The 13700-nt window shown below is 41.2% G+C and overlaps 1 protein-coding gene across 4 annotated transcripts in view; it reads left to right on the plus strand.

Annotated features, from left to right (window-relative positions):
* KIDINS220 (kinase D interacting substrate 220) overlaps window positions 1-11297 on the plus strand; it is a 195928-nt gene extending 184631 nt beyond the window's left edge. For all 4 annotated transcript variants that reach the window (XM_065730713.1, XM_065730710.1, XM_065730711.1 and 1 more), the window contains 4 exons: window positions 1889-2035; window positions 2686-2784; window positions 8331-8579; window positions 8916-11297. In XM_065730713.1, coding sequence (XP_065586785.1) covers window positions 1889-2035; window positions 2686-2784; window positions 8331-8579; window positions 8916-10187 — 1767 coding nt within the window. In that variant the 3' untranslated portion in view covers window positions 10188-11297. The remainder of the gene's footprint in view (window positions 1-1888; window positions 2036-2685; window positions 2785-8330; window positions 8580-8915) is intronic.
* The last annotated feature ends 2403 nt before the right edge of the window (window positions 11298-13700 follow it).

The raw sequence follows: 13700 nt of genomic DNA on the forward strand, positions 1-13700 counted from the left end.
AACTAGACTGTCTTGTCCTTGGAATGCCAAATCACTATGTTATGTTTCTGAGTTGTAGTGAAGGTGTAATGCTTAATTTTATACGGTAATTTAGGTAAGCTACCTACTCAGGAAGCAGGTATATCTTTTTTTCTTTAATGTCCAGTTGACATCAAATATATAAACGTTCAAAAGTAATGAACTAGAGCCTCAGCTCTATTTTCAGCCCGATGTGCTAACCACAAGGCTAAGGATCCCTCCTAAGAACACCTCCTTTAGTGTTCTTGAGTGAAGTTGATTGAAGTTTTAAGGCCATTTCAAACATATTTGGCTGACAACTCTGGAGGAATTACAGGTTGAGATTCAAAGTTAGATGCTTCTCAGTAGCTTAGGTGGGAAACTTGCCTGCCTCCCTAATGAGTGTGAGATAACTGAGGTTAAGGTCGATGAGAATAGGTTTAGGGATTGTTGCCTCGTAGCTGAGAAAGTTCTTCAGTTCTTCTCAAATATTTTCTGACAATTTATGTATGGTTAGCATCATTAAATATAATAATCCTTGATTTTTATAGGTAATTATATTTGAATTTATTAACTTACTATCAATTCTTCTGTGAGATTAAATAACTATGACATACATATAACACACACACACATATATAGGTATGTAATACGTGTATTATATATATGTGTATATATATGTGATTTTATATATATAAAATTTGGCTTTTTTCTAGACCATACACATGTATTTGTGTGTGTATATATATATATTTAGGGACTAGAGGAAAAAATGTTTTTTATATATGTAACTACTGATTGAGAAATATAGCCTTATTTCATTAATTGAATTTTGGAGATTCAGAATGTACTTTCACATCTCAGGGTCTATGCATGTGATGATAAGCTCTGAAGCTTTGGAAGCTCCTTTGCATCTTCCAAAAAAGAGCTTTATTTTGGTGGATTGTCTACAAAACTGAAACCAAAACTTCACGTTTAGAAGAAGAGGAGGCACAGCTTCCCTTCCTGGAGGAGGTTATACAAATATTTCAGAGCTGGTAGAACGGTTTCTGATTTTGCTTTTAGAATTCAGAACAACTAAACTGTTCAGAGCTTTGCACTTCGTCCTACCCAGGGCAGGCTCCCATCCAGGAAGAAAATGTTATTTTGTGTACAGATGCATTTGTTTTGTTTTTCCATGCTTTCTTGGAAATTCCCAGAAGCTGGCAATGTTATCAGGGCAATTTGGGTGGTACGGATCTAAGATATCAAAAATTTCTACCCACATCTCTCCAAAGCTCAATGTATAAGAAACATCCTTACAGTATCCTGCAGGGCAGCAACAGTACTGTCTTGTAGTTCTGTGCTGTGATGACTGTATATAGCTCACCGATAAATGGAGAGATACTGTTACAAGTACCCAGTGAATCCAAGTGACTGAGGAGGTGTGTTTCTGGTCATCTTTGTCTTAAGCTAAACCAGGAATCTTTTCAGACAGGAAAATCTGAAGTTGCACTTGGGATACTTAAAGTAAAAATAAATAACCAACAAAAGCTGAACTGACTGCTAAAATCAGTAGGAAACTTTGAATAAAGATGCATTTGAACTTGATTAACCCTTACTTCATAGTCCTCTATTTTGTGTTGTTTTTCATAAATTATGTAATTTAGGAGAGTTGCTATTTTTCACGTTGGCAGGACTCCAGGTGCTGTTTCGGGTTTTTTTTTTTCATCATATAAATGCTATAATAAAGGTTTCTCTATCTCAGTATTCTGATATCAATTAAAATGTCTGTGCATTCTTATTCTCATCTCTTAATTTTCAAATGTTCTTTGGCTTCTGGCAGTGCACATTGTGAAATTCTGGGTGTGCTGAGGAATGAATCTTGTGTGCACCTTCTTGCTTCTTGCAGGGAGGAGGAGCAGGTGCAGGACCGACCACAGGAGTTTCACATGCATCTCTGAGCACAATGAGTGTGGAAGCTGTATGTGAGAAGCTAAAGCAGATAGACGGTCTGGACCAGAGCATGCTGCCTCAGTACTCTGCGACTATAAGAAAGGTATCAGCTGAATTTCATTAGTACATTTAATACCTAAACGTGGACACAGACATATAAGAGGAGATATTCAGCTGACACTTTTGGAGGTGTTTACTGAAGCATGTCAAATATGAGAACATCTTATTTTCTATACGTGCTAAGTTTGAAGGACATTTTTAAGACAAGCGTATGTTCCTTAAAGAAAAGCTTCTCTTAAAAACAAAGATATTCAAAACCAGACTAGTTATTTTGAGAAAAGAAACATATTTTAATTGCCATATTTAGACAAATAGTATTGTAAGTGGGTTCTAAATCCAGAATGGTTTTTTTCTGTGAAAAATTGGCACTTAGAGTACAGTTTCAGTTCTCTGCTGCCACATTCCACACCAGTTTGATTCAGAACAAAGCCATTGCACACTTTCCTGTTACTGGCTCATTATTATTAAAATATTGTATTATTTCATGAAATGTAAATGGTTCTTCTCCATCAACAATCATGAATAAATACTTTTCTTTAAAAAAAAAAGTAACACTAATGCTTTATTACATAGGATTGGACTTGTTGTGTTGGGGAAGTAGTTCCCATCAGTGTATCTAGTTTTACCTTTCTGGACTGTTACTTTTACACTGCAGGTCTTCTGTCAATAACTTATTTAGTTTTACTGTTTTAGGCAAATATAAATGGTCGTGTCTTGGCTCAGTGCAACACTGATGAACTGAAAAAAGAAATGAATATGAATTTTGGTGACTGGCATCTGTTCAGGAGCATGGTATGACCTCTTTGGAATTCTGGGACATCATAAATTAGTCTTTTCTGTTACTAACCTTTTTCTTTTATGCTGCTATTTTGATAACACCCTTAAGCTTGTATTTATCATCTGAAAACATGCATGCATTTATTATTTTGTTATTTCATCATCTTATGTTGAATATATGTAACCAAGAGCAGGTTGCTTATGTATTGGTGTCTTAGGTGATTGTGAACTTAGAACATTTTCCCCTCTTTTTGTAAGATCTGTTTTTCCTATGTGGATTCCCTTTTCACTTTGTAAATTCAGCTCGTGCATGGCACACAGTTGCAGAAGAACAAATTTTAATGAAACTTAAGCTGAAGATCATGTCAGTGAGATAAAGGGACAATAATTTCATAGGTTTATAAGGTTGGAAAGGACTTACAAGATCATCTGGTCAACCATCCTCCTGTCACTATCCCTACCCAACTACTAAATCAAATCCCTTAGCACCTCATCTAAACGCTTCTTGAACAGCGCTAGGGATGGTGCCTCAACCACCTCCCTAGGCAGGCCATTCCAGTGTCTGACCACTCTTTCAGAGAAAAAATGTTTCCTCAGGTCTAATCTAAATCTTCCCCGGCGCAACTTGTGGCCATTCCCTCTCGTCCTGTCATTATTTATCAGGGAGAAGAGGCCCACCCCCTCCTCACCACAACCCCCCTTCAGGAAGTGGTAGAGTGCAATAAGGTCTCCTCTGAGCCTCCTCTTCTCCAGACTGAACAATCCCAGCTCCCTCAGCCGCTCCTCATAAGACTTGTGCTCCAGACCCCTCCCCAGTTTTGTTGCCCTTCTCTGAACACGCTCCAGGGCCTCAATGTCCTTCTTGTAGTGAGGGGCCCAAAACTGAACACAGTACTCGAGGTGTGGCCGTACCAGAGCTGAGTACAGGGGGATGATCACCTCCCTGCTCCTGCTGGCTACACTATTTCTAATACAGGCCAGGATGCTGTTGGCCTTCTTGGCCACCTGGGCACACTGCCGGCTCATGTTAATCCGAGCATCAACCAACACCCCCAGGTCCTTTTCCTCTCTACATTCTTCAAGCCATTCTGCCCCAAGCCTATAGCATTGCATGGGGTCATTGTGGCCAAAGTGCAGGACCCGGCACTTGGCCTTATTGAACATCATCCCACTGAGCTCAGCCCAGCTGTTCAGCCTATCCAGATCCCTCTGAAGGGCCTCCCTACCCTCAGGCAGTTTGACACATCCTCCCAACTTGGTGTCATCTGCAAACTTACTGAGGGTACACTCAATCCCCTCGTCTAGGTCATCAATAAAGATATCAAACAAGATGGGCCCCAAAACTGACCCTTGGGGGACACCACTCGTAACAGGATGCCAGCTGGACTTAACTCCATTAACCACTACCCTCTGGGCACGGCCCTCCAGCCAGTTCTCCACCCAGAGAAGAGTGAACCTGTCCACACCATGGGCTGCCAGTTTCCCCAGGAGAATACTGTGGGAGACCGTGTCGAAGGCCTTGCTGAAGTCCAGGTAGACTACATCAACAGCCTTTCCCTCATCTACCTGTCTGGTCACCCAGTCATAGAAGGAGATGAGGTTGGACAAGCACGACCTGCCCCTGGTGAACCCGTGCTGGCTGGGTCTCATCCCTTTATTGCCATGCACGTGTTGTGTGATTTCCCTCAAGATCATCTGCTCCATAACTTTCCCTGATACCGAGGTCAGGCTGACAGGCCTGTAGTTCCCTGGGTCTTCCTTATGGCCTTTCTTGTAGATGGGAGTCACATCGGCAAGCCTCCAATCTTGTGGGACCTCTCCAGATAACCAGGAATTCTGATAGATGGCAGAAAGTGGCTCGGCAATCACCTCTGCTAGCTCCCTCAGCCCCCTTGGGTGGATCCCATCTGGTCCCATGGACTTGTGGCAGTTCAGATGAAGGAGAAGATCTCTGACCGTCTCTGCTTGGATCATAGGGGGTGCATTATGCGCCCCGTCCCGGACTTCCAGGTCAGAGCAAGTACCGTGTGGACAACTGCTCTGTCTATTAAAGACAGGTGTGAAGAAGGCATTGAGAACCTCAGCCTTTTCCTTATCATCTGTGGTTACATTCCCTGCCTCGTTGAGTAAAGGAGAGAAATTTTCCTTAGTTTTTCTCTTGCTGTTAATATATTTGTAAAAGGGTTCCTGTTCTCCTTTACAGCAGTAGCCAGTCTAAGTTCAAGCTGGGCTTTAGCATTTCTAATTTTCTGCCTGCAGATCTTGGCCAGTTCTCTGTAGTCACCCCAAGTAGCCTGTCCCATCTTCCAGAGGACGCAGACTCTCTTTTTCTCTCGGAGTCTCAACAAAAGATCCCGGTTCATCCACACTGATCTTTTTCTCCTCTGGCTTGACTTACGGGACTCCGGGACTGCCTGCTCCTGTGCCTTTAAGATTTCCATCTTGAGGAGCATCCGGGCTTCCTGGACCCCTTTACCCCTCAGGAGCAAGTCCCAAGGGACCCTTGCAACAAGTGTCCTGAACAGGTCAAAGTCTGCCCTCCGGAAGTCCAAGGTAATAGTTTTGCTAGTCACCCTCTTGACGTCACCCAGAATAACAAACTCCACCATTTCATGGTCACTCTGGCCAAGACAATCTCCAGCCTTCACATCCCCTACTAGTCCTTCCCTGTTAGTGAAAAGTAGGTCTAGCAAGGCATCTCCCCTGGTAGGCTCTTGCACCAGCTGTGTCAAGAAGCAATCATCCACACATTCTAGAAATCTCATGGACTGCTTTCTCTGTGCAGTATTGTATTTCCAGCATATATCAGGGAAGTTGAAGTCCCCCATGAGAACGAGTGCTGGCCATTGTGCAACATCTACGAGCTGTTTATAGAACACCTCGTCTATTTCTTCATCCTGACTAGGCAGTCTATAACAGACCCCCACCACGATGTCACTCCTAAAGACTATCCCCCTGATCCTTATCCATAGACATTCTACTTTATCATTTCCAACCTCAAGCTCTTCAACATCAAAACACTCTTTGATATAGAGAGCTATGCCACCACCCTTTCTTCCCTGTCTATCCCTTCTGAAGAGCTTGTAGCCATCAATCCCAGTATTCCAGTCATGGGAGAGGTCCCACCATGTTTCTGTAATAGCCACAAGGTCATAGTTAGCCTGCCTCACAATGGCTTCAAGCTCTTCTTGTTTATTGCCCATGCTGTGTGCATTGGTATAGATGCACTTCAGCTGAGATATCTGCCTCACCCCTTTCTCCAGCACAGCCTCCTTAGGCTCTTTACTGGTGAGCCCTGTTTTATCCCTTTCCCCGTCACAGCTAGTTTAAAGCTCTCTCAATGAGTCCAGCTAGCTCCTGTGCTAGGATTCGTTTCCCCCTTTGAGATAGGTGCGTCCCATCAACAGATAACAGGCCAGGAGCCGAGTAAACTGCCCCGTGGTCAAAAAACCCAAAGTGTCTGTCTCTACACAACCTCTCAGCCAATTATTCATCACCTGCGTTTTCCTAGCCCATTCTGTGTCCTTCACTGCCCCAGAAGGTAGGGAAGCAAACACCACTTGTGCTCCCACCCCTTGAACTAATCGCCCTAATCCCCTGAAATCTCTTTTCATAGTTCGCAGACTTCTCTGAGATATTTCATTGCAGTCTGCCTGAACTACGAGTAATGGGTAGTAGTCGGTGGGGTGTATCAAGTCTGGGAGTCTTCTAGCAATGTCCCTGATCCGAGCCCCAGGGAGACAGCACACTTCCCTGCGGTTTGGGTCTGGTCTGCAAATGGGGCCTTCAGCTCCCTTGAGAAGGGAGCCACCCACTACGATCACCTTCCTTTCTTTCTTAGTAGTAGCAGTCTCAATGCACGGAGTTGACTGCCTTGCCATTGGTGACCTCCTGCGGGAATCTTCCTGCACTTCACCCCTTATCACCTCTTCAACATCCAGTGCTGCAAATCTATTGCTTAGGGGTATCTGGGGACACTGGGGAGGCAGAGGGGGAGATTGCCCACGGTACCGAGCAGGGTACCGAGCAGGGACTCTCTGCCAGCCCTCCCTATCCCTCAGATATCCCCCTTCTGCCCTACGGGGACAGGTCAGGGAGTCCACCACCAACTGCGGGGGATCTCCCCGGTGCCTTTCTCTCTGGCGCTCTAGGGAGCTACTCCACCAGTCAATCTCCCGCTCACAGTCCCTGATGGCCCTCAGTCTCTCAACCTCCTCTTCCAGTTCAGCCACCATGCTAAGCAGATCTTCCACCTGCTCACACCTTGCACAGGAGAACTGCTTAGCACCCTCATCCAGCAGTAGCAGGCTCCGGCACTCCTTGCAGCCAGAGACCTGTGTAGCCACGCTTCTAGGCAGACCTTCTGTCTGGGTCGCCACAGCCTTCTTAAGGCAAGCCCTCTGTCTAGTAGAGACCATGGCACAAAAAAGAATAAAAACAAATAAATGAAAAATTGAAAGTAAATAAATAAAAAATAGTTTTACATAATATATATATAGATATGAATTGTAATAACTTAAAAATAAATAATAATAATAATTAAAAAATATATGTATATATTTAAAAAAAACACAAACAAACAGTGGGTAGTGACACTTCGCTGCCCTCCCTGAGCCCTATTCAGCTGAGGGGTGAGGGCGAGGGCGCTGAAACCCTGGCAACGCCTACGCCTCGTTAACGCCTCGTTAACCTCTCGAGAACAGCCTACGGGACTGGCCGCTCTCACTCGGTTCCCGAGAGACTGGAACCTCCCGAAAACCCGCCCTGTACCTCAATCAGCCGCTGCAGCTCCGCTGCAGCTCCGGCTGTGCCGACTTCAAAGCAGTTGATCACGAGGACTGAGTGATACTTCCGGGTTCTGACCGTTTTAAATCCCCCGCCGTTGCCCTGGCAACGCCTACGCCACCGTCAGCCTCTCGCGAGAGAGAGCTGCCGGGATTTGATTGACGCGTACTTATATTCAGTGCAACATTCTCATGTTGTACTGTTACAAAAGCATTTATAGATACCTAATTTCCCTCCTTGCACTGAGTGTAAATGTCAGCTTTACTATAAAGAACATGCATCACAGAGAGCTGCATATTCTCCTCATTATTTTTGTATACTGCCTTCTTTCTTTCTGAAAATTAGATGTCTCTAAATCAATCTTGAAAACGCTAGGAATTACAAGACAATATTTATTGTTAGACTTAGGTTGACTAAAGCTGTAAAACTGAGTATTTGTCTTTGCTTTTAGATTTGTATTTATCACTTTGTTTTTCAAGAATTTATTGCAAGTATTTTGTGTCATATGAGTTCATGTAAGAGCCTGCAGAAAGTCATTATGTAAATACAAGAAATTTTCTCAATATCAAAATGTGATTTGCTGTAATGATTTGGTAGGTCTGTAAACTGACCTTTCTTCATACTTTTGCATGATCACAACCGTATGCAACTCTACTTTCACAGCTGTGAGTTATGATTCCTGTATATAATGGAATTGTTCTTTAACAATTCTGAGATTTTTTTTGACTATGTAATTAACTTTGCACTGTCTCTCTCCTTTTTGTGTGTGTGTTAAGATACTTGAAATGAGAAATTCAGAAAATCAGGCTGTTCAGGAAGATCCTCGAGGAGCAGCCGAGCATGTCACCACTGCCATTTCCCACAGTGAACTTGTTCGTCGTCCTGGGCATAGCACTGAGTTGCCTCACACTGAGCTGACAGGTCTTTCTGGTCAAGCTCCATATACACTTAACTTCAGCTTTGAAGAACTCAACACAATTGGTCTTGATGAAGCTCCTCCACGCCATAGTAACCTAAGTTGGCAGGTATAGACAAATACATACTGCATATATATATAGGTATAGACAAATACATTCTGCACACATACTGGCATAGTCAAGGGCTCTTTATATTCTTGGCTACGGGCAGATCAAGAAGTAAGACTACTAGAACAGTTAATTTCAGTTCTATGCAAATGATTGTAGTAAGCATATTTTAAGCATTGTCAGCGCAACTGACATGACCTATTCAAAACAAAAAGTGTAAGCACGTGCTTGATGTACTGATTTGGGCTTTGAGTCATGCTTTGAGTTACTTAAATTAGAGTGGTCAGTAAAAGACAAGTAGTTCTTAATTGTTATCTCTCTTTTTTTTTTTTCCAGTCACAAACTCGCAGAACACCAAGTCTTTCAAGTCTTAACTCTCAAGATTCAAGTATTGAAATATCAAAGCTCACTGACAAGGTACAGGCAGAATATAGAGATGCGTACAGAGAATATATCGCTCAGATGTCACAGTTAGAAGGAGGTGCTAGTTCCACTACTGTAAGTGGAAGGTCTTCCCCTCACAGTTCAAGTGCTTTCTATATGGGTCAGAGTACATCGGGGGGGTCCTTGCATTCCAGTGCAGAACAAGAGAAAGTAAAAGATGGTGAGCAGAAACAAGAGGATGGAAGAAAGTCTTTCCTGCTGAAGAGGAATGATGTTATTGATTATAGTACTTCAGGTGTTTCTACTAATGATGCATCTCCTTTGGATCCTATTACTGAAGAAGATGAAAAATCTGATCAGTCTGGTTCCAAGCTTCTGCTAGGAAAGAAGTCATCAGAAAGAACAAGTATTTTCCAGGCTGCAGATTTAAAGCTTAAGGGAGTTACTCTCCGGTACCAGAAACTTCCAAGTGATGAAGATGAGTCAGGAACTGAAGAGTCAGATAACACTCCACTTCTTAAGGAAGGTAAAGATAAGAAAACAGATGGAAAAGTAGACAAACAACCTAAGTCTCCAGAACATGGATCTGAACCTATTAGAACCTTCATCAAAGCAAAGGAGTACTTGACAGATGCGCTTTTGGATAAAAAAGATTCTTCTGACTCTGGCGTAAGATCTAATGAAAGTTCTCCCAATCACTCTCTCCATAATGAGGGAACAGATGATTCACAGCTTGAAAAGGCAAACCTCATTGAGCTTGAAGATGACAGTAACGGTGGGAAGAGAGGAATTCCACACAGTCTTAGCGGCCTTCAAGATCCAGCCGTGGTTCGCATGTCTATTTGCTCAGAAGATAAGAAGAGCCCATCAGAAAGCAGCCTGATAGCAAGTAGCCCAGAAGAAAACTGGCCAGCCTGCCAGAAGGTCTATAATTTAAATAGAACCCCTAGTACAGTAACCCTCAATAATAACAGTGCTCCAAACAACCGGGCTAATCAAAATTTTGAAGAGATACAAGGTGTGAGAGATCCATCTCAAATGATCCTGAACCCCAGTTCGGGATCCAATTCAACTGCCGTTCAGAATGAGAACCTGAAAAGTGTTGCTCACAAGAGGAGCCAGCGTTCAAGTTACACAAGGCTTTCGAAGGATTCGTCAGAGCTCCACACTGTCACTGCCTCAGATGGGGCTGGTTTTGGAGAAGAAAGGGAGAGTATCCTTTAAAGAAGTCAGGTTCAAACAGAGAATGCCCACGTATTGTAGCTTGCTTGAGATGCATTGTCAGTGTGTGGTTACATTATGCTATCTAGTCTACTTTTTCAGAACTGTGCTTAGATGGTTTAGATTATTTTCATTCATTTTCTTGAAGAGAGTAAGTAATCTTTAGAACAAATTATTTCTGACCTTCCCTACAAATAAAACTTGTACTTGTCAGCATGGAAAAACTGTTCCTTAAGACAGTGTGAGGTTTTGGTCAGAGGCTGCAGAAGTGCATACAATTTAATCATTAAAACGTGATTTTATTTCTCTGTGATACGTAATACATATCCCTCTGGAACATTCCATTTAAATTATGTGCTCACATAAAAAGTAATGTTAAGACCATGCATCTTTGCCATTTAACATGGATGCCAGAATTTGATATCTATATCTCGCAGCCTATGACATCCATATCAAACTTCACATTAACTGTTGGATTAAGGTGTGCAGCATATATTGTGTACGTTGAAGTTTTGAGTGTTGCGGTACCTGTTTGGCTGTGTGTACACTTTCATTCACTATTTGTTCAGTAGTTGCAGTTGACTTTGTGAACTTTGGGTGGAATGGTGATAAGGTTTACGAGGAACGTTGTTGTGATGTGTCGTTGGAATTGGCAGTTATTTATAAGATAATGCCTTGCCACTGACTTAGTGAATCTGTTATTTATTATAGGTACGTGATTTTATAGTTACTGGTCTAAGTGGATGCAGGCACCTAAGCTGTGTTAAAAGGATAAAGGATAAAGTATGAATGTGATATCTGAGCATAAGAAGTATCTGTTGCTGTGCATGATTTTCCTTGGTACAGTTTATCATTTGGTTCCAGAAAGAAGAATGAGTAGTGTTCTGCCATTTTGGAAATATTACGTGCTTTTTGGAATTTACTCAGAGCTCTATGCTGGCTTCTTTACTTCTGAAGTACAGTATTTGAAAGTTTTTATGTAATCCAAGTACCTGCCTGTTGTTGTAGTAAATACCTGTTTGGTCCAGTGAAATCTGCATGATTATGAGGGGAGAATTGTTTGAAGTAGACTCTGATAGTACGAAGAGAATAAAAATCAATTGTCCCTCTGGATTTGTGTCCAAATTTCTATTTACTGTGGTATTTTCTTTCTTTACATGTTAAAAATGTTACGTGCAACCTGTTGTTTCAGTTAAAATGCATCACAGATTTAATTAGAGAGCATTAAAACAGTTTTGTTATTAATACAATACTAAAAAAGCATCAAGTATAAAGATGTGTTTGAAATATGGAAGTCATTTCTAAATCAGTCAGTTGTGGAGAGGTGGCCATCTCCTGCTGCTAGGCATCATGTTTGTGGGTAGTTCTGTACAGCTTTGCTTCTGTCCTACTGCCATCTCCAAGCGTGTTCCTCCAGCTTTTTTCAGGAAGGTACTCATAAGAATTGTTATGCGATAGAGGAAAATAATTCTCTCAAATCGTTTTGTCTGTTGAAGTCCTCAAGTAATCCCTGTAATTTTTTTTACATATCACACAGTTCTGAAATCTTTCAATCCCTGAAAGTTTTCTAAGTTTTGACAAAATACCAAAATTGGAAAGAAGAAGGCAATTGAGTGACTCTTCAGTGTTTCCAAATTATATTAATGTACCAGCATGATTGCTCACCATCACTAAAAAACAATTAGGAGCCAAGTGTCTGTGTAAGATTGTACAAGGCTTAATGTTCTTTCTTGTGACATTATCTGAGATACTCCAATGAGGAGACAAGTCGTAGGAAATTCCAGCAGAGCACTATGCAGTTGGTAGTAGTTTGAGTTACCAAATTGGTATGTGAAAGTGATTTTTAGTCTGTGTGAATTCTGCCCAGCGTAGGATGAACAGTGGTTCAGTCCTGCCTCTTACTTGCTTTAGCTGCATTGTATCTGCTGTAGTTTTATATAATCATTTCTGTTCATGGGCTGATGATCTAATAGCTTCCTTAAAGATCCTAGAAGGTCTAATCACCTAGATGTAGGTGATTCAAAGGCAGTATGCTGCAAGAGCTATTTGCTAGTAGGATGCAAAGTATGTTGATACTTAGAATCTTCTGGCATAAAAATGAGTAGACAGTTAATTGTTCTTCTTTGAAGTATTGTAATTTTTTTATACAGGTGTAAGCAAACAGAAGAAAGTGTAGGGAGAGGAAAAAAGAGAGACAGAAGACAGAAATGGAACTTTTGAACTACAGCACAGTAGTAAGAAGTACATTACTGTTCAGATTTATTTAATTTGTTACATGTAGGTTATGAAAGAATAGCATTTGCAACTGCTGTTTCATTGCTGAAACTTGTTATTCCTGTACCACAGTTCCTATGGTTACTAGTTGCTTAGTTTGTTGCACAATTATTGGAATTTAGGGACCATAAACAATTTCTGGTGTTGAAATATTAAGTGCTAGCTGTGGGACTTGTGGGGATTGTGGAACCCAAGAGTTCCATGGAGAATGGATATGGATGAATGAAAACACAACTTCAAGCTTATTTCTGGTTCTCACCACTTGCCATAACTCTTGTAATGATAGAATATATATCTGTTCTAGTTTTGGATGAATGAACACTACAGGAACTGAAAACCTTAACATTTTCCTAACTGAATCTGAAGAGTTTCACTTGTCTTCTTGTTTTGATGCCTTGTTAGGTTTGCATGGTAGAAAGAAAATAAGTCATTTTAGTAGGAAAAACTAGATGTGGGTAACATTGTGGGATTTATGTGACTTCTGTAGCTACTCACCAGCTTTTTACAAGGTTGCAGTTCACAAGGAAGGGGGAGAAGGAAATTCTTACTTTCTGCTTTCAAAACTTGCTCCAAAGTAATGATTGCTGAGACTCTTGGAGACTGGAAAAAAGGTTCCTATTTGGGGCCTGTCCTGGTCACACTGAGGCATCTGATCACCCTGTGGTGACTTTGCCAAAGCAGCAAAATATGTCCTTGGTGTTTTGTGCAAGGTTTCACTCCCTAGTATTCTGAGTTTTCAAATATTGCTAATTTTTTTAATGTTATTTATTTCTTTAAATAATTTTTGGAAATAATCCAGAGAAACTCTTTGCATGGGTTCTTATGTTATGCTGAAATCTTGAGGCTTCTCATGGTCTGGGGTTCAGGTGTTTGTGTCTGTCCATGAATTCCTGAAGCCTTTGGGTGTTTTGTTTTTTTTTAATGGTTGGTTTTTACTTTATTTTATTTTATTTTATTTTATTTTATTTTATTTTATTTTATTTTATTTTATTTTATTTTATTTTATTTTATTTTATTTTATTTTATTTTATTTTATTTTATTTTATTTTATTTTATTTTATTTTATTTTATTTTATTTTGTGGTGTGGTGTGGTGTGGTGTGGTGTGGTGTGGTGTGGTGTGGTGTGGTGTGGATGTTATTTTTACCTTTACAACTCTTATGGGAAGCTCTCTGAACCTAATGGTAAGAATATGTGAAGTTCTTTGTACAACCATGAAAGCCACAGGCAGAGGATCCCAATA

The sequence above is a fragment of the Cyrtonyx montezumae genome, unplaced genomic scaffold (assembly GCF_038088225.1).
Source record: "Cyrtonyx montezumae isolate F1298 unplaced genomic scaffold, pur_monq_1.0 scaffold_13, whole genome shotgun sequence".
Lineage (NCBI taxonomy): Eukaryota > Metazoa > Chordata > Aves > Galliformes > Odontophoridae > Cyrtonyx > Cyrtonyx montezumae.